The sequence below is a fragment of the Corvus kubaryi genome, unplaced genomic scaffold (genome assembly GCF_017639235.1).
Source record: "Corvus kubaryi isolate FWS band 111438036 unplaced genomic scaffold, C.kubaryi_AGA036_p1.0 76, whole genome shotgun sequence".
NCBI lineage: Eukaryota > Metazoa > Chordata > Aves > Passeriformes > Corvidae > Corvus > Corvus kubaryi.
Genome location: NW_024582063.1, coordinates 7934670 through 7955596, shown reverse-complemented (window position 1 = coordinate 7955596; position 20927 = coordinate 7934670). Strand labels below are relative to the sequence as shown.

General features: G+C 37.5%; 1 protein-coding gene across 3 annotated transcripts in view; it reads right to left on the bottom strand.

Annotated features, from left to right (window-relative positions):
* Positions 1-20927, bottom strand: part of USH2A (usherin) — a 322330-nt gene that overhangs the window by 53007 nt on the left and 248396 nt on the right. For all 3 annotated transcript variants that reach the window (XM_042051713.1, XM_042051712.1, XM_042051714.1), the window contains 5 exons: positions 11169-11503; positions 7896-8018; positions 5192-5355; positions 3012-3221; positions 1456-1658 (listed from right to left, as the gene is read on the bottom strand). In XM_042051713.1, the coding sequence (XP_041907647.1) occupies positions 1456-1658; positions 3012-3221; positions 5192-5355; positions 7896-8018; positions 11169-11503 (1035 nt within the window). The remainder of the gene's footprint in view (positions 1-1455; positions 1659-3011; positions 3222-5191; positions 5356-7895; positions 8019-11168; positions 11504-20927) is intronic.

Here is a 20927-nt window from a genome sequence, read left to right as displayed (position 1 = left end):
TCCTACCATATATTCTGACATAAAAATAAAAATATTTTTTCCTTAGTGTTCTCTATACCTTCATGTCTATTCTGTAAACTAAAAGTGAGAAATGAAAATAGAAATCATACAATTTTTAATGGAAAAATGCCACAGAAATAAATACTTATTCCTTCAGTTTCTGGGATTAAACTAAGAAGGGGCGACGTGAAATAGGTAGTGAAGGATCATAACATTGTTTCTGCATTGTCAACACAGAAGTTACTCAAAATTTTAAAAAAGCATGAAAATGTAAATAAAAATAATGCAGTAAGTTTACCAATGAGATGCACATGCATCCAAGATAGTATTGTTTCCCGGAAAAGAAGAAAAAGAATCAAAAGGAAAAAAAAATAAAGGCCAAAAACCAAAAATATTTTGGTTTTACCTATCACATTGATGCAAATATAAATACTAGCAAAGCAGAAGAGAAGAATAATTAACATCTCAAGCAACAGAAGGTGGCCATGGTAAATTAATATAGAAGGTCTATAAGTGAGGCAGTACACTGAATTTGCATTGTTATTGAGAAAAGACAAATGTGTTTCCAAGTGGCATTCAGAAAGTCATATGTGTATTCATGGATGGAGGTTTGCTGCTTCAGAGGGGCTGGAACATAGAAATCTGTTCCAGTGTTCCTGTCTGTGATGTTTACTTATGGCATGCAGTACCTGGCTGCAAATTTTCAGAATGAAGTATACACAGTACTACTAAGTTTGTCTCATATATAATAATGTAAACCAAAGCTTCATGAAATAGACAGGGATAGTTACAATTAAGTGTCAAAATCCATTTCTTGAATATATTAATACAAAGTCGGGACAGAAAGAATTTTTTAAAATTTTTATTATTATGTTTCTGCCCACAGTATTTTGCCTTTCACTAGATATCTGACTAGAGAGGCAGAGAGAAAGGGAAAAGCAAAGAAAAAATGTTGCATGTATTAAGACCATAGAAAGTACTATGATGATTTCAGAGATCAGCTCTGCTTTCTCCTCAAAAGGATAAGGAAAAAAATTGATAATGGCATGTCAAATGCAACATCATTATTTCACTGTACAGATATATCATGCATGCCTGATGTTTCTTAAACAATTGTAATTTTCTTTTAATGAGTAGGAGTAGAATCTTTGCCTCCTTGTAATATATGTTGGGGCTTTGCTAATGCTGAAGCACAGAGCATTTAGGGGAAAGTAAATGGAGTTTTGACACTTTGAAAAAAGAGATAATGGAAATTTGTGTTATGAAAAGTGTACACAAACCAAAATATGCTAAAAATAAAAGTATGCCTTGTATGGATATGCACGTGAGCATCAGTGCAAACACATGTCCATGTGTGTAAAGAAATTAATGAAACAATATTCTTCTTGGAAATCCAAGTAGAAGTAAATGAGTAAAATTCAAGTATGTTACAGAACCCAGAAAAGATACTCTAACCTGTATATCATACACGGTGAAGGGAGACAAATCTGCCAAAAGAAAGGATCCCGGCTCGCTCATTCCAGTCTTGTACTGCTGGTTATTTACATAGACAGAGTAGCCTGTGACAACACCATTCGGGTTTGAAGGCGATGTCCAGATGACACGTACAGCTGTACTGTTGATGATGACAACCTCTGGAGGGAACATGCCCTCAGGCTCTAGAAATAAAGGAAGAAACTGAATAAACTCCAGCTGTCTCTGCAAAAGCACTTCTTTAACCAAATGCAGATTAGTATTTAGGTTTAGCAAAGGGTTCACTGCTTATCTGCTTTCCTCTGATGAAGTTATCACAGTCTGTAGTCTTCTGTAAATTGGCTTATTATACTCTCAGTTAGAAATCATGAGAGCTGATGGTAAAATGCTTTATACCAGCAGCATAGTGTCAATCATCAGTAGTATGTGGCCAGTGAGATATGATGATAAATTATTCACCCATCTGCACTGCCAATAGGCAAATATTATTTTTATGTCTCCCCAATCCCAATTCTTCAAAAAAGGAAAAAAAAAAAAGAATAGAGCATTTTGCTTTTAAAGCAAAACCTGAGACCAAAATACCTTATGTCTGATGGAACGTGACATTATAAGCCTTATAGATGAAGCAATATACAATTTTGCCATTATGTAAATGATTTCAAATGTTGATTACTATAGGTAATGATGAAGTCTAACATTTATTTTAAAAAAAAGAAAAAAGCCAACACCTTCCTTAGCGTTAAATTACATAATTATCTAAGCATGTCAGAAATAACCGTGCAAAGACCTATTTTTATCATAAGAACCCATCTTTACCAGTTGAAAAATTGCCCTTACCATCAATTCCATTTTATAAACAAAAGGTGCTGACCTTTGGCATGAGAAAGGAAATGGAATCCTCCCTTAAAGTGCTTTGCTAATGACCTGGAACACTTGCTTCTGAGGTAATGATATTATAATGTTTATAATGAGACTTTATAAAGCAAAAAGATTAGAAAGACCTTCTAAACACATTTCAGATGCGCAAATTTTTTTTATTATTATTATTTTATCCTCCACCCCCAGCTATGCACTTGCCCACTGGCATAGAAATGACTCATAAAGCATTTTCTTAGAGGCTGAACTTACACCCAGAGTTTCTAGTGACTCAGGAGAGACCCTGTGTACAACTGTCATGTCAAAAGCACGTTGCTTCACAGAGCAGATCGTTTAAAAAACCCATTAATTGTTTCTAAATTCCACCATTTATTGATATGAACTCAGTTCCAAACTTAGTGCACACAGACAGGAATATGCAGCAGAAGATGAGAACAAACTGGGTTAATATCTGCTATTAGAGCTTTTGCTTCTCTCTCAGTGGGACCGTTTATTGATCCACCACATGATGACAAGCAGCACTTAAGCATTTTAACGTTTTAGACCTTTTTCCTTTTATACCGGAAATTTTATAATGGAAGGATGACTGATCTCAACCCTAACAAAAATCAATCAATTTCATTCTCAGATTTTAAGCCAAGCTGCATTCACTGCTAACCAACCTCCATCTGAGGTAGTCACATGCACAGCTTCACTGTTGATGCTGTGGACTCCATTAAAAACTTGAGAAAATATCTGATACTCTGTGTTGGGCTGCAAATCATCTATGACTACAGAGTTTACATCAGCCTGGATTCTCAGAGATCTTCTCTCATCAGTAGAATTCAAGAAGAGAGTGTAGTAAACAACATCTCCTTGCAAATCCTGCAGTGCTAGGAAAAGAAAGGAAAAACGTTGGGACATCAACTGGGAAATTTTCAGTCAGCAAGTTTCTTATCGACAACATTTATTGTGAAGAGTAAAACAAATTTTATGCAGATCCTCTTATTTTAAAAAAAAAGGAAAGGTTCTGTCAAATGCCTCCAATTTCACCCTTTTAAGGAGTGATGCAGACTCTCTCCCTAACTTGTCAAAATCATTAATGGTTCAGCATCCTATCCAACATTGGAGAAAGCTTTCTTTCTCTAGACATCCCCATGAAGACAATGGAATAAACAAATGAATAGATAAAACCCACTGGAAGCAGTGGTGTGCAGGCCTTTTTGGTCCTTCCCTTTGAACAACATTCCCAGAGCCCACTCCACTTCCATGTTATTCCTCTAGCCATGAATAAAGGACCTGTGCCTATGCCATAAATTCCAGTGACATTCACCTTTACCCAGACAGCCTTTTGGCCACAGTGACAGTGAGAAGCTATGTGTTACTGTTTCAGAACAAGCATGATTGATCACATCATCTACATGTAAAGCTGTAACACACTCAGAAGCATTATACATACAGGGAAAAGCCCCCAAATTCTCACATTTCTTTCTAAAATGTATTTGAGCCAGCATTAACTTCCCCAGAGAAAGAAAGAAGAAACAGTACAATTTTTTGGCTACACAGGGAAGGACATTCACTGGTCTGAGCTGATGGATAAGCCCAGATTCCAGGCAAGTCTTCTACATTTCACTGACACAGATGTCATCTGTTATCTTATCTGTCCTTTGTCAAACAGTTTAAGTTCAGGTCTGACTAAATGCAACTGCTTTTCCACTACGCATCGAGATGAAAAGTATAATTACGAAAAAACTTTAAGCACTAACACATACATCTTGAAATGACACACTGTAATACTGAACAGGACCCAGCTCTCTGGGAAAGAGCATTGATAAAAGCCAAAAGCATATTTCCAGACTTAACAATCCATGGGTTTGTCATTGAAACTTTTAATCAAGAACGATAGGCTATTTTTAAGTGGTACCGATACAAGGCCTAAATACTTAGAAGTCAGAAACCTTCAGAAGGGAAAGATAGCAAGGCAACTTATATTGAGGGCTCCCAAGTTCCAAAAGAAAACACAAGAATAATTTGAAAAGTAGTATCATGGAAAAGAATGAAACACTGATATGCAAAATAGTTAATATACTTATTTGCAACATAGGAAGTAATAAAATATGATAAGGTTTTCAAATAATGAATGGCCTCGTCTTGGTGTTTAACTTCCACGTTCACAAACATATACGGAAGACATTTCTAAGATATGAATGAAAATAAAACCAGATTGCATTACCTACATCTAGAAGGTCAGGGGTTTAGATTACTAAGGTAATGAAACTTCAGTGAGCTGCTTCAGATCTATTGTACTTGTCAGTTTTTATAAGCATGCTTACTTCAGGCATGCAATTATAAAATAAAGAGACTACATTTGTTGCAATTCAGCACCCAGTCCTTACAATACCATTTGCGTTTAAGTCACGAAGAAATTCTCCACTGCTGTATTAACAAACCAACTAGAGAAATTGGCTAAATTCGTTTTAAGGAGCAGAGCAAAAAGAAAGAGAATAGGAATCCTCTCATTGTGAAGGAATGTAGATGTAAATTTTTATACAAAGGGATGAAATAGACCACAAAGACAACAGGATTTTGTGTAGCACTGCTTTATACATGTCTCACGAGTTTGCATTAACTATTTCTTCATTTTCACTGTTCTCATTCTGCAGAAAGAGCACATAATAAATATGAACATGACTGAGAAAGAGCAAAATGTGCACATTTTTTTTCCTATTTCTTTCCTTCCAAGGACATTTAGGTACATTATAAATCAAGGCAAGGACTGTGTTTCCTCTGAGAGTGAGGCAGGCCATGGAAAGTGATGGCAGGTTAACATCTAGTTACTGGAATAAATACTAAGCACACTTACTTGGTTTTGACCATTCCACTTCCACAGCAGTGTGATTAACAGCACGTGCAATGAGGACACTTCCTTTCTCTGGTAATCCTGCTAATGTAGTAGCTATCACTTCTTCACTTGATGTATATCCTACCTCGTTGTGCACTATGAGCTTGTACTCGTATGTTGTGTACCTGAGACATTTTAAAAATAATTAAATGGAATGAAAAATGCAGACATAGAAAATATTTGCTGTAAACCTTCTGCCTGTGCCAAAATTTTGTTCTTTCTTGTCCCCCTGCACAAAAATTCATATGTATGGTATGCACCAATGAAGACTTCATAAGAGGTATCTATTTTGTGGAAATAATTCAGCACGATTGACATGGTAACAAAATAAACCCACATTATTTCACTTCTTCATAGTTGTAGCCTGTGAGGTGTTGAGAGATTATAGCTCAATTCAATATGTAATTACAGCAGTGGCAACCTGCCAAAATTTGGATCAGAATTTAATCAAATGAGGGTTTTTTCCTCTTTTGGGTAACCCATTGATTTTAACTTGCAGTCTCATTTGTAAAAGGGATTCACCACACAGTCAGGACTCTACTACTACAAAAACATCCCAAAAAAAGGCACTTAGGAGTTCAAACTCATTTAATAAAGTAATTTTCCTCATAACTTTGCATATTCCAATTACACAGCTTTATTAAATACTACATGTGTATTTAGTAAACCAAGTGATTGTCACGTCATCTTTTCTTCCCTATATCAAAAGGCATATTAATGTACTTTAAGTGAGATTTCATAATCTCAAATTTAATTTCCTCATAAAAAGCCTCACACAAAACTGCACAAAGACAGAAACTCAGGATCATCTCATTCAAATTTTCACTAGAGCTGCAACACATTGGGATGTCTACAAACGCAATAAGGGAGCATACGGTAAATGCCTAATATTTAGAGATTTTAGTACAAAAAGTACTCAGAGTGTATATTTACTTTACTTTTTTTATATTTATTTTATTTTAGACACTTTACAACAACACCATGATTTTCAAAAGAGCTAAGCTTTAGCAGTCCCACAGAGAAGAAAGCAAATTAATGGGAACTCACTAGCTCCAACTCTAACTAAGCATTGACGAATGGGGAAAATATACAAAACACATCTTATCTCTCTCTCTGCATCTTCTGTCACTTGCAAACACGGAGATTTACCTTGGACATTGTAGCACACATAAAATAAAGAAAGGACTCTAGTCTTGCAATTTACTGATGAGAATTTGAGATATGTGTTTTGATCCATATTTTCAACAATGAAAATGAGTTTGTCGTAGCCTATTAGAAATGAAGAAACCATCTGAAAAGTTCAGTAATTCTGAAACATGTTTAAAGTATGACAAATGAAAATAAATGCTGATATATGAATTTTCTTTCAGGGAAAAATAAGGCTTGAGTGCTTGAGTCCCTCTGCAGCATCTTCTCCCCAACCACAAACTCATCCTGAGTTGTTAGCTGCAAAAACATAGCTGCAGTTGCAGAACCCTCCCCAAGAGAAGTATTCAGGTATGTCCAAGGGTTAGGCACATTTTTTTGGCCATAGCTCATTCAACCCAAAATGTCATGGTGCCTAATGACTGGTCACTGGGGCTCTGTCTGAATGTATTTCCCCCTCTGAATCACTAACATAACTGCTGCACACACCAGCACCATTGAAATACGCAAAGCTAAAACCAAAGCAACTCTATGCAGACTCTCAAGCATGGCTGAAAGAAAGAAATGGACACTTGAGCAGGAACGGTACAAGAACAGCTCCATGAGCAGTTATTGCAACAGACAGAAATGAGCAGTGACTATCAGCAAGTAGGCAGTGGCAAGCCAGAGGCAGTTGCCCTCAGCTCAGTTCAGTGTGTCTCTGACAGGAAGCAGAGGTCACGTTCTCCTGATTCCCATTGTGCTCAGGAGGGATGCTCAGACAATTCTTACAGAAGTAGAAGCAAAGTACAGATATTTGAGGGTCAGTGATTGACGTGGAGTTCTCATAAAGCACACCAGCACAGAGAACACACACACACTGAAACTATCCAAGAGGGTTTTCCTGAGACTCTACCTACAAAAACCCAATGCAGAATCCATGCTGAATCTTCCATTACAATTTCTTCATTTGGGTGTTTTGTCTTAAGGAGCAATAGTCTTGGCTTCAAGATGTAGAAACTAAAGTTGATCAAGAGCAAATGTCTTGCTCTACCCCAGACAGCAGGTCTCTGAGGAACAGAGCACACACTCCATTTCCCAGCTCTCAACACCCTGCATTTAATTGTGATGAAGCTAAGACAATAAAATCAGGTTAAAAAAAAACATTGCTGAAAACAAGTTTCAGATGTTTCCCTCAAACATGCATTCTGCCTGTGCTATAACTTTGCCAACACACAAATCTAGAGCATCTGTACACATAAATCTAAATGGTTTGATTGCATGAGCATATCGATGCTAAAATTTCATGAGATTTTTATTTTCATTTGTTTTTCAAAGCAAAACAATGTATGAGTCAAGAATGACAGACTAATAATAAATCCCTGCATATTAGAATGATTAACACCAAAGATGATGACAAAAAATATTTCATTACATAATTAATATGTTCACTACATAAAGACACAAGAAATACTTTGAACTATTAAACATACACTATACAAAATGCCAGCATTTGTTTTTATAGTTTTTGTAATCTCACCTGCTAAGACCCTTATCTTCATAAAACCACTGAGTTCCTGAGTAAATATTGTGCCACAGATTTAAATCTTCAGGGGGATTTGATGCAAGTGGTTGCTGGATTTTACGTCTCAGGAGCTCATATCTAACACAAAAGACAAGCAGAACACCAGGATTATCTCAACTAATGTTATTACACAAAAAAAAAAAAAAGAAGAACCCAACCAGGTTTTTTTTAAAGCCACATATTATTTTGTTTTTACAGCTGTAAACTTCCTCAGATAAACATTCCTTTTAATGTTTTGTGATTTAAAACATTCAATTACTTAAAAAAAAAAAGGAAACTACTTTGAAAATGGAAAATGAAGCATTTACACTTGAAAAAAAAACTAGCTTATTCAATGATTTATGGATTTTAAACTTCGTGGAAATGTTATCAAGACCAAGTCCAAATAGCCCAGTAACAGTGCCTTATGCAGACTTGCATGATAAGAACAGGTTACTCCAGAATATGAAAGGATTATGTCTCTTTCTTGCAAATGTACTGGAACAAAGAGCACTGCCATTACTATTTTACTATTAGTAGTAGCTTAAGTGTGCCTTGGTACTAGAAGTGTTTGCAAATAACCACAGTGCAAATTGCAGGAGAAAACAGGCACAGAATGAGTTAACTGTTCCATCCATCCATAGACTTTAGTAAGGCACCTTTGTATTTGGGTAGAAATTCATGATGTGAGCTTGAAAGACCAAACTATTTCATCCTGGTTTTAATTGGTATCTGAAGCAGTATTCCTGTCTCTGTTCCAAACGGCAGGTCAGCCAAAGCCCATCTCTCATCAGGTCAGCCATGAGACTGCCTGATTTGGGAAACATGCTTTCCACCCAGGCTGCATCACAAACTCTCCATCATCTTTTACAAAAAACCTTTACGGAATTTAACATAAATTAGATCACTTAGTGCCTACACAAACTAAAGGGGATAATATTATAGCTTGCGTTTCCTAATCGTTCCAGGGATTACAAAGGAAACTACACTCTAAAGGAAAAAAAAATAGATACCTTTGTTCAAAATCTTTAGGGTTATTGCTCTTTATTACATTCCTCAGGACTGTATAATTTATTCTTCCAATAATTGTTTCATTTTGATTGTGGTGTTCTGTTAGAAAAACACCAGATGCTTGTACCCTTCTTACCAGTTATAGAACCGGTCTGAAGTTGCTTTTAATAGTGAGCTGCAGTTTTAATAAAATTGTAGGTACAACAGTGTTTCTACTGGTGCCCAGCAGTTTAGGGTCATATGTATATACATTCACTTAAATACACAACTTGATTCTCTAAAATGCTGAGCTGCTCCCATTCTGGAAAGGTGCTTACTGCTAAATTCCAGACAAAGTACGTGGATATTCAGGCACATCTTAAACACTCTCATTTGAAGTGCATATTTGTGAAAATGCTTCCATATTTAATTATTCTGCGGAGCACCTTGTTGTGCATCACACCTCTGTTGCAATTATCAGGCTGACCAGTGGCTTTGGGTGTAATGTGACGCTTCTTAAAGTTAAGATCATCTCCAGTCTCATAAGGACATGTTGGACAATACCATTCCAGATTTGAGACCCTGAATTCAGAGGTGTTTAACAGATACTGCATACAGTGATTTAGTGTTTCTTCAGAACCAGAAATCAACTGAGCTGCTCTTACAAGAGATCTGACACTTCCTGTGCTCCTTGGCAGCTAGGGAGTACATGCACAACTTCCAACAACTTTTACCCTTGAGTTTAGGGAATAATCCTCAACAGGTACAAGCAAGCATTTTGCCACTTAGTGATGCCAAACTGAATTACTGCAGAAGTTGGGATTGTAATTTCAGAAATTAAATAGCAAAAAATAATTAAATTCCAACTCTGTCAAAAAAATCAGATGACTTTATAACAAGAACAACTCTCACATGAGTGGCTCATCAGTGTCAACCCAAAGACAGATCATTACAGCTTTACAGGAAACCATCCTGGCATATTCTGTCCAATATATTTCATAGACGAGTCTTGAAAAACATCAAATCTTTTTGAACACTGAGTGGCGATCATGTGTAAATCACCCCCACTGGCAGCTGCTGCTGCTACTCTGCTTGCTGCAGACTTCTTGTTCCATCATGCTGTACAGAGCAGCTGCTTCAGTGGTTGTTCTTGTTGAGGGCAGCATGGCACACCATGAAAGAAATGAAATCTGCAGATGTAGGTCGTGCTGAATTACTTCAATAATCTATGGTAAAATGGTCATGTTGTTAACCCCAGAATAACAGACACTGCTTTTCTGAAACCTCAAATTTTACTGTAGAGCAATCATCATTTCATTCAGTTGTAGTGTGCCCTAATTAAGCCTGAAGAAAAAGTCGAGCTACTGTGCTGTAATAACATACGCAACTGAAATGGCATTACATGATAATTATTGAACCCATCAGTGCACCTAGAAGAGAGCTACCAACCAGAACATGTGGAGTACAGAGCTATAATTCCATGCACAATGTTTCATGATACATTAAAGCACTAGAATGAAAGATTTGACATTTTTTATTGTGTATATATAAAGATATATTTGTCTTTATAAACCTTTATGCACTCAAATCCGTATCTTTTTAATGTGTATCTACACACACATGCTCAGTAATCAACATTCAAGTCAAGATTCCCATCCCATCATTCCAGACAAACCTCCGAGGAGGTTCCTTTCTTTGGCTCCTGTGGTGAAATCCAGCCTGCTATACCCAGCACTTCCTTGCATTTCCTATTTTGGCTATGCCCTCACACTTTTAGCATTTTAACTTCCATTTTTCTTATGCACTGTCTCATTGAAAATTTATTCATCATTTAAGTTTTGAAGATTATTTCATGTCATCATCCTTCCAAATGGTCACTTTCTCTTCATGTGGAATAACCCAGAGCATTGAGAATATTGGATGTGTTAATTACTCATGTTTACAGAGATCTATTCTTTTTCTTGGCATTTTATTGGTGGAACTTGTTGCCTGAACTCATCACCAAAAAGTGGCTGATGCTGCAGCCCAAACCACTTCTGACTTTGCAAATACCCTGCGCTTCCTCCTTCGGGTTTTTCAGACAGCACCGATCTGAAAGACCCAGAGCCTTCCAGCACAGACTACACACTGGTTTGAACAATCCTGGCTCTTCTCTGAGCCTTAAAGAGGAATTCAAGAAGTCCAAAATTAAGACATCACATGACAAAGTCTGCACCGCTCAGAATTTTCAGAGTCAGATGTAGGTCAGTCTTGGCTTACCTCAGATGGGGACCATTGGGCCTTAGCGGTGGTTGCCAAGAGATGGCAATAAAGGATTCACTGATTGGAGTCACGGACAAGGGACTGACACTCTGAGGAACTGTCGAGGGCGTGGTCACTCTCGTAGGCAAACTCTCTGTGCAGCCTCCTAGAAAGCCATCACCTCCAGTACAAGCAATCACTGTGACAGAGTAGTTTGTGTAGGGGACAAGATTGGTCACCAAATGACTCGACCTCGATGAAGGGTTCCCAGCGATGACAATGCGTGGGTCAGGCATGCGAATCTCATAATTAAGGATTTCTCCATTCGGTATCAGGGGAGGCTTCCAGGAGACCTGAAGGAGGAGGATAAAAAAAAATAACAGATTTCTTGCAGTCAGATTTCAGAAATACAGACACAACATGCTACAGATGGACACAAGAGGGATCTGAAGATGTTCTTTTCCATCAAAATAGACTTTTATTTTTCAAGGGAAATCAGTTAAAAATCTAATCTTTAATTTTAGTGAAGTCTGCAGTAACAGTTGTAACCGTTGAAAAATCTATTATTTTGCTTTACCAGTAAAATGTGAATGCTCCACATCATTCAAAATTCCATGAGATGTTCAGATGCATTAGCAAAAATACACTAATTATAATAAGTATCACTAATTGTCACTTATTTTCTTAGGGTTTATTACCTAGTGTGCTCGACTATCAGTGGCAGAGTAAAAACAAATCTTATTTTGTGTTTGCACAATTTTCAGAAAGATGTAACTGCATTAGCTCCAATAAGAAAACAGATCTTTCTGCACTCTTTATATGATGAAATATGCAGGTTTTCCCTTTTGTTTTTAATTAACGTATTACATTAGTAAATATCAGACAAAGAACAGGCACAATTTTCCATTTTAGGAACTATAAAATTATACTGAGAAAACTTTATGACAAAAAGACTGGAGATTTCATGCAGAATTCATGGGGTTTATTTATTTGTATATAGGTAGACATACACATGCACATATATATATGTATACATACTTCTACTTTTACTGTGGTTTTACTCTTACTAAGCTGAGGTTAGGTGGGGTTTAAGTTTTCAGTTTGTTTGAGGTTTTTATAGCACATTTTTATATATCTATAGTTAGTTATTTATTCTTACCAGCTCCACTGAGGAATCATACTCAAATAATTGCAATATAAAGTGCATGGATGTTCTAAATTATTTTTTAAGGCTTTTTGCCACGGTACCACGACAGAGGGGACTTCAGACTGGCACAACGAGGACATGTAACTTAACATATATTAAGAATGTCAAAGTTTCTTAAAGGTAGTGTAGAAGCCTGTATCAATACTCATTTCCCTAGAAATCCCAGTGCAGGAAGCATACAAGCTTTGCTCTGCTCTGGGACTGTTTTCCTTGCCATTTACCCACTCATCTATAACAATTGCTGTCTCTTTTCCTCCCAGGCACGAGATAATTAAGGATTGAATCCAGTATAGAAAAGAAGACAGAAATGGAGAAAACTTAGATATGCCTAAAACCTAGGTATGCATAGAACAAAATGAACAAAGACAATACTGAAGTGTTAAATACTAATACCACAATACTTTAGTTTCAGTTAATTTGATCTTTTTCCTTAATTTTCTCCAGTCTCCAAAATAAGTATCTTTAAAAATGTATATTCACAATTACACATGGCTGTGGAAACAGAGAAGCTTGATTTATAAAATGATTTTTAAAAGGCCCTTGGGATTACAAAATGCTATATCTTAGGTACAGAAGGACCTCTTGGGCCATCAGACTGCAAGAAACCTGGCAGCAAAGTGCTGGAGAAAGCTGAAGGATTTCGATAACAGATTCTGGAATACTATTAAACAGAGAATTAGAAACAGGGTGATCTTGAGTAAAGACAGCAAAACCAAGATTATTGGTGCCCACATAGGAAAGGCTTAGCTCTGGCTAATTATCAAATGCTGTATTCATATTCCTGTTGCTTCTGGCCCCAAATCATGTTCAAACAAATAAAGAAAATACTACCGATAAAGCAATGCAAAATTTCACAGAAAGTAGGAATTGATTTTGCACCATTCTCACAGACATTGAGCAGAACTCTCATTTTGAAGTATTTCATGTGATCTAGTGATAAGCTTAGGAAACAGAAGAGCGGATAATGACCACAGAAAAAGTTTTCAAGTACAAGTATGTGCTGGTTTTGGCTGGGAAGAGTTAACTTCATAGTAGAATGGGGTTAGTATGGGGCTGTTTCAGATTTGTGCTGAAAACACAAACGTGTACACAGGGATGGTTTTCTTACTGCTGAGCAGTGCTTACAAAGGGTCAGAGGAACGGAGGAAGAGGCAAGGGACACAAGTCGAAACAAGGGAAGAAAATGCAAAGAAAAGCAAGGGTTACATAATCAGAAACTGGAACAGGGTGCCCACACAGGCTGTATAATTCTTGGACATGCAAGGATGGAGTACCTATCCTGAAATTCTGTCTCAGTGTAGGTAACATATTCGATGTCTTTTTATCTGAATATTAATAAAGCAAATCTGTCAGCACTGGTGTAAAAAGACTTCTTACTGCTTAATGCAAGGTGGCTTCTAATAAAAGAACTATACGCCAAATACTTTGGAAAATTCCTAATACTACACTCTCAGAGGATAAAACTGTCTAAAAATGTTCACCTTGTACCAAAACTTATTTCCTAGAAGAGACGATGAGTTATTTTCTAATCACATTTAATTTTCAATGCCTAGCTTTTACATCTGAACCCACAAAATTACTCTAATTCAACTGGTGCAAGATTCACCATACCCTGTAACCCCTTCACATAAAGGGACAGATAAATACCACGGCAGGAGAAGAGAGGCTGCTCCATAACCTCAGCTCCTGAGTTTTACACAGTGTGTGCACTAGCTGGTACACCTGAAAGAACTCCCAGGTGTTGCTTCACAGCATTTGTTGTGCTCTAGCGGATAGAGTATCTCATGCTGTAAGTAACATAGATACTTTGTGGGGCTTGCACTGGGAAATTTCTTTAAATTTTAATATTTTTTTCCTAAGAGAAATAAAAACCATTCTGAACAAAGAGTATATTCAGTCAGCAGCACACACAATGCAACTTGTTTTTGTCTGGGCACAGATATCTCACACAAAGATACATAGATCTGCTGTTGCTTTGATTAATATTTTTTTAAACTAGGTAATGGGATAACCAAGGATATTCCCTAACCCTGCTGTGTTACTTGACCTGCTTAGAACTACCTGTGTCACCTGGGAATGACAGGATATGCAATCCCTCACAAACATCTCTTGTCAAGAGGCAAGGGGACTGCCTGACCCATAACTGAAGATGATGGAGCCAGCCTGGCTAACACACACATGGCACTACTGGACCTCTTCTCCACTCTGACGTGCCAAGGTTTGAGGTAAGAGCTTGGCAATGCATGAAAGCAGGAAAGCTCACTAGACAGGCTGTTTTGGAAGCAGTAACAGTTTGTTCATTGATTTGAAGCTCAGCACTGAGACCATGAAAGAGGATGCCCATGAGGAAGAGAGAATAAAGTAACTACTGGGAGAGATTAACTGATTCAATGTAATGACTCTGGAAGCTTTCATTTAAAGATCAAAGGACCTTATTTTCTCCACCACAAAATTTAAAGAGACAGAAATTAGCCATTTTCCCCCCATTAAACAGTTATAACCTTGGAATTTTTTTCCTTTTTTGACAGCAGTTGGAACCCTGCAACTTAATTCCAAGCTATTTGAGGAGAGGCATTGGCACATGTAAACTATTTTACTGTTCAGGCCTGGCTTCAACAGTTTGCTTTTAAATCAGTATGTTTGGCTTAATTTTATTCTCATTTCTCCTAGATACTGCTTGTAACCTCTACAAACAGAATGTAATAAATACACTACTGAGAGCTTTTCACTGTTGGTCTCAAAGCACATTGTAAGTCTCAAATTGCAAATATTATTATTCCAGTTTTACAGGTAGAAAGACTAAATCCCAGACTAAATCACGTATCAGAAAGATGCAAAACTCCAAACAAAGACCTGCTACCCTAATTCTGCATTCCAGCCACTGGACTATAGTCCTCTGACGACCTCCCAGCTCCCCCAAAATACTTGGGAGATGAATTTCCTCCTAAATTCTTATCTGTCTTAACAGAAATTATTGTGGGTTCAATGAAGAGCCAGGACCATACTGGAAGTGCAGATTCTGAGAAAGGTTACTGATAGTTCTGCTTGTACACCGTGCACAGGAGTCACACCCAGCTTCAGCAAGGACTACCACAGAAGAACAGCATGATCAAGTTTGCAGTAGCAGATTGCTACTACAAAAACTCCTAGAACTTTGCTTCAGTAATGGGAAAACCAAACGAACATTTATTTATGATCCTAAACACCTACACTAGAGTGTTTCAACTTTATCAAAGGCAGATGGATGATGCTGATGAAACCCCACTGTATAATCCATACCAAATGAGCAAGCTGTGCAAGAAATCACAGGCCTAACATGTGGAAAATCTCTAGTGTGCAACTTAAGGTTGTTCCTATGGGTGTTGGAATATCCTAAGTCACTCAAGCAGCACTTATGTGTCAAATGAACCAAGGTCTCACTGACCTTAGCAGCATTACAAGGCAATCTTCACACAAGGATTGACCGCTCCTAAACAATTTCCCCAATGCACCAGGCATACCTGCATAAAACTGGAAGGGTGGTGAACAAAGTCCGAGTCCTTTTTTTTCCCTTTCCCAGCACGAAGCTGTTACCTGGGCTTACTGCATCTCCCTTTAGCAGACACAGCTCAGGAATCAGGGTTGTTTCCACTCTCGAAATTATGTTCTGGGCTAACGGCAGACTGAAGTGTTTGGAGAATGAAACAGCAATGGGGAGTTTTAATCTGGAATAGAGGAAGGGTCTTCAGAGCCTCATTCTCTGCCACATAAGAACCTGCAGAGGAGGAGCACTGAAGGATCACCTCACTGTTAGTCACCAACTTCAGTGACCTTGGAGTAATTACCATTGCTTCCAACATTCTGTAATCAGAAGCAACTTCACAGGACAGCAAACATTAATGCGTGAGACAAAAAAACCCCAGCTCCAGAACATGTGCCTATAACTAATGCTGTGGGAAATAGAAAACGGATAAAGAAAACACCACCTTTTTCACGGATGATACTCTAACTATAGGGTCTGCTGCTTTAAATGTGTCTGTGATATCTGTTCCTTACAGCTGAAATCTTTCTCCTGTGTATTTTAATCCCAGCCTATTTACGGAACAACAGGCATTTAGCAGTCCACTATCCAGCTTCTGGGCTAATGAAGAACAGAAGACAACTATAAAAATAGAGCCTTGTTTATTTGTGGCTGCTCACTTGCATATCCAATTTAGTAGTGAAATTTGAGAAATAGCTACTAGAAAAGTTTATCGCTGCGGCAATAAATGATAATCTACTGCACTGAAAGAGTACAGATGGCAACTCTTGAAGATCCTGTGGACAACTAATGACATTGTTCAATCTGTAGGGTGTAATAGCAGCTTTCTCTGCTTCAGTTTCTTCTATACAAAGAAAAAAATGGCAGGTGAGTGGCAAAGTAAGAGACTGTCATCCCTGTGGGTAACAACAAACATAAATGACAATAGAATTAAAAAGCCTATAACCCTTCCTCAGTCAGAAAACTCATGAGGAAATACTTCAGAAAAATAAATAATCCATGGAAAATCAATGACATTGTTGAATCAATATGCAAAATAAACAAACAAAAAAGAGAAATTAGAATGGCAGTTAGGTGCCACAGAATCACCACAGGCCTTCATTCCTCACAGGCAACACATATAACATATATTAAGAGAGCAGTAATAATAACTTTTTTATTTTTCTCATTTTGCATCTAATCAAATTGCAGGAAGTTTCTATAAATGATGTTATCATGAAGCAATGGCACAGCACCAGAACTATATGTCAATGAGGTACTTATTCCATCCAGCCAGGAGGAAACCATTCTCTTATAAACTCTTTATCAACACTAAAAAGAAAAAAAAATGTTTCCCTTTGAGAGAAACATCAGGATTATGCACAACTCACGCCAACTTCTATCTTGAGAAAAAAGTTACATGAAGGATGATAGGAAATGGCTGCAGCTTTTTATCTATCAGTGGTCAGTGAGGAGGAGCAATACAAGCAATGTGAGCCAGCATGTCTCTGGTTAAGCCAACAATTAAGACTACAGCTGCATTTCCAGGCCAAAATCCTCAAGGAAGAATCCCAGCAGCAAAAGGGAATTCCTCCTATCAAAAGTTATAAGGCCAAAGTTGGAATATTTGCATACTCCAGTTAATTTAGTTCAGTGTACCCAGCCACATAATGCCTTTCCTACACAAAGAACTCCATTAAATAATTACTCACTGTGTAAACCAGCCTCTTTCTCAAGCCACTCACCTAGCTACATTCTCGAATGTCTTATCAGTGTGAAGTGTGAGATTGAAGCAGCACACCAATTGCAACCCTCACAAGAAAAGGAAACAATTTCTTTTCTACTTCTGTACATTAGGGTATAGCAAATCTTGTGTAACAGGAATAATGTTCATGGCATTGGCATATACTAAATAAACGGCTTTTGCAGTTGCTGAATACCTCCACCTCACTTTGGCATTTAATCAGCCACAAAAGCAGTTTATTGCGCATTATACTCCACTACCATGCACATTATCAATTCAGCAAATATTAAAAAATATCATGCAGGTGTCACAGAAATGGGTACTTTAAAAAATTATCGACAGCCTTACACTTTCTGTTGCACAAAGGAAAGCAAGTTAAATGTTATGGAGAGAGATTGGTCCATTCTGATTAAAACTAAATGTTAAAGGAGCACACACATATCGGAAGTGTTTATGCCGAGAGTGACCTACCGTGCTGATATTTTCCTCCTTGCAGAGTGAAAGCTTTGGTCTATGAAAATAAGCTGTATACTCAAGTGAGTACTATCCTGGAGCACTTTGAATTCTTCACATCCTCAAATCATTTTTATTGATTCAGTGACTAAATAAAGGAATGGAAATATGTTTCTCTTTTTTACAAATTCTCTCTGTTTTCAGTAGCAGTAAATATTTGAACTCATGGTTTAGGGATTGGTTGCACTGACAGCTGAAAGCCTCTATTGATTTGCAACCGTGGCTTGGTAAAGGAGCCTCTTGCTAATCTTTCCCACAGCGCCCTTCCAATACCTTCTGCTCTAACCTGGAAGGACAGCTCACTCTAGGGCAAGAGGTAATTAAAATCTCCTTCCCAAAGAGATGGCTTGTTTTCCACCCTGTGCTGGAGAGTTACCATCGTAGACACTGAGATAAGAGCACTGTACAGCACAAAGGACTCCACAAATTTGATTTGAACTCTACATAGGTGATATGTGCACTGCAGGTGTGCTGGGCTTGAGCTACTCAGGAGGGAAATTATGCCTTTCTAGGACTCTTAGGGGCACCAATGTAAAGCAATTCCATACCAATCCATCCTATTTCCACACAGGAAAACATTTCAACCACTAAGTGGCAATCCTTGCAGAATACTGCACAGTCATTCTGTCTCCGCAAGTAGCAATTTCTGCGGTGAAGGGACACGTTGAGTTTGCAGATCTCCACCCTAGTTCAAGACAATTTGGGTAAAACCCCCAAATGTTTTGCAAACAGGTGCTTCCTTGTTCTTCTTGTACTCTCCCTGTACACAGCATTCACACAAGACCGCCCCAGGGACACAGCAAAGCCCTGAGTGGTCTCAGAGCCCTACTACTCTGACATGAATTTGCCATAAAAATTCAGGGAAGGAAACAACACCACCACTAGCAAGCTAATCCATTTGACAGATCTGCAAGAAGACCGACAAGTAAGATGAAATCCCAGTCGCTTCCTCTGGTGCTCCCATCTGCAAACAAGCAGAAGGCGAGAAAACTGCTGGGTGCAGCAAGCCTTGTCTATTATCTCTTCGGTGATGAAGTGCAATGAACTCTTCTGCAACTACAGCTTTGCTTCATTTTTTTAAAAGAGATAAGAAATACTTTATTATTGGAATAATAAATGCTAAAAATATTAAATAAATGTCTTGCTGACCTGGACAAGTGAGACAAATGTTAAGATTTTTAAGAAGTCTTAGAATCTTAGAAATCAGAACTGAAGTAATATCTCAGCTATGGGATACTCACTGCACAGGAACTGTACCAAGGGTTCCCGACTTTCTCTTGCTTACGATGAATATCAATGGAACAATACTAAGTAAATTGAAATACTTGATAAATACAAGAATTTATGTTGACACCAGCAAAGAACCAATGCCCTGTACAGTGAGAGAGAGAATTTAGCAGAAGAGATACTCAGAAATGGATATTTGGAGAGGCATACATATAAGTCACTTTTCTCAATTCAATGCTGCCACCTTAAACTATTTTGAACATTTTAACTTAAATATTTAAAATTAATGAAAATTGACAGTAAAACCGAGTCATGGAAATAAAAACATCCAGGCTTCAGCATTTCTGACAAAAATTAGTCTTAACAGATCCAGAAAATATTTGTCTCCAGGTGGAAAACACAAGTCCATGACTACACGAGCAACAGTGGCACTAAATTTGACCACCATTCATAGAGGAGTCCATATAGTTTGGACATTAAAGGGCTTTAAAGAGTTGTGAATATTAATGACAGGCTGGGAAGAAGAAGAAAAATAAGCACTTGAACTCTTCAGTAAGAAAGGAAAACAAGCAATGCTGTTTTGAAATTTAATTCTTATAGAGTGAAAACTGCATTGCCTGACTTCAGATTTCAGAAGAAATAAATGACCCAACTGACTTTCAGTATTGGTAGATTACTTAATCTCGGAGTTGAGCAAAATACAATGAAATTACAACTGAACACACATGTCTGATCTCAGGAAAAGACATCCAGTAAAGATGTCTTACAATCACTGGTAACTCACAAGCTTTTAAACCTAGGATTGAGTGTTGAATGCATTTGGCAAAAGAAAAAGAGGGGTAAGATAGAAAATTATTATGTTCTTACCACATTAACCAGAGCTTCAAAGGTTGCAGTGAGTCTTTGTGCTCAGAGTTGAAGCCAATGTGTAAAAGCTCACGCAGTGAAACGTGGACGTGTGGGTAAGCACACGATTGAACTAGAGCTACTATTTACTCAGCATTGCAGCTTCTGGCAAATCCATGAAAAATGCTTTATTATAAATTGTGGGGAATACTAAGATATACCTATAGAAGCACAGAGGGCAGAGTCGTGGAAGCAGATTGCCCAAATCTTCAATAAGCAGTGTGGCAATTCATCATAATTACTAGTGGTCGATCGTTATTAATTCTTACAGTAACCACTGTACTCATATTGAACTGATTTGCAATTAACACAGAGGTAACATGCAATTCCTCAGAAATTAAAATGTAATTTTATAAGCTCGGGATTTTTTTGTCTAATAGTGAAGAGCTTTTTTTCATAGCTTAAAATTATGCATGAACAAAGAAAAAAAATCAGCATTGGTTTACTGCTGAAATTAATACCCTCAAACTATTCAGATTGCATTGGTAACACCACTCTGTTTACCTTTTGAAAATACAATGTAGACCAAAAATAATAAATCTAACAGATGAACTTCAATCTTATGCAAATGTCCTTTGTTTTGTGCTCTGGTGAGCAAGCTACTGTACCAATACTTTTGGCATTAGTACAAGACTGAATCCATGGAAGCATGTGTGTATTTACACAAAAGAGGCTTCTAAG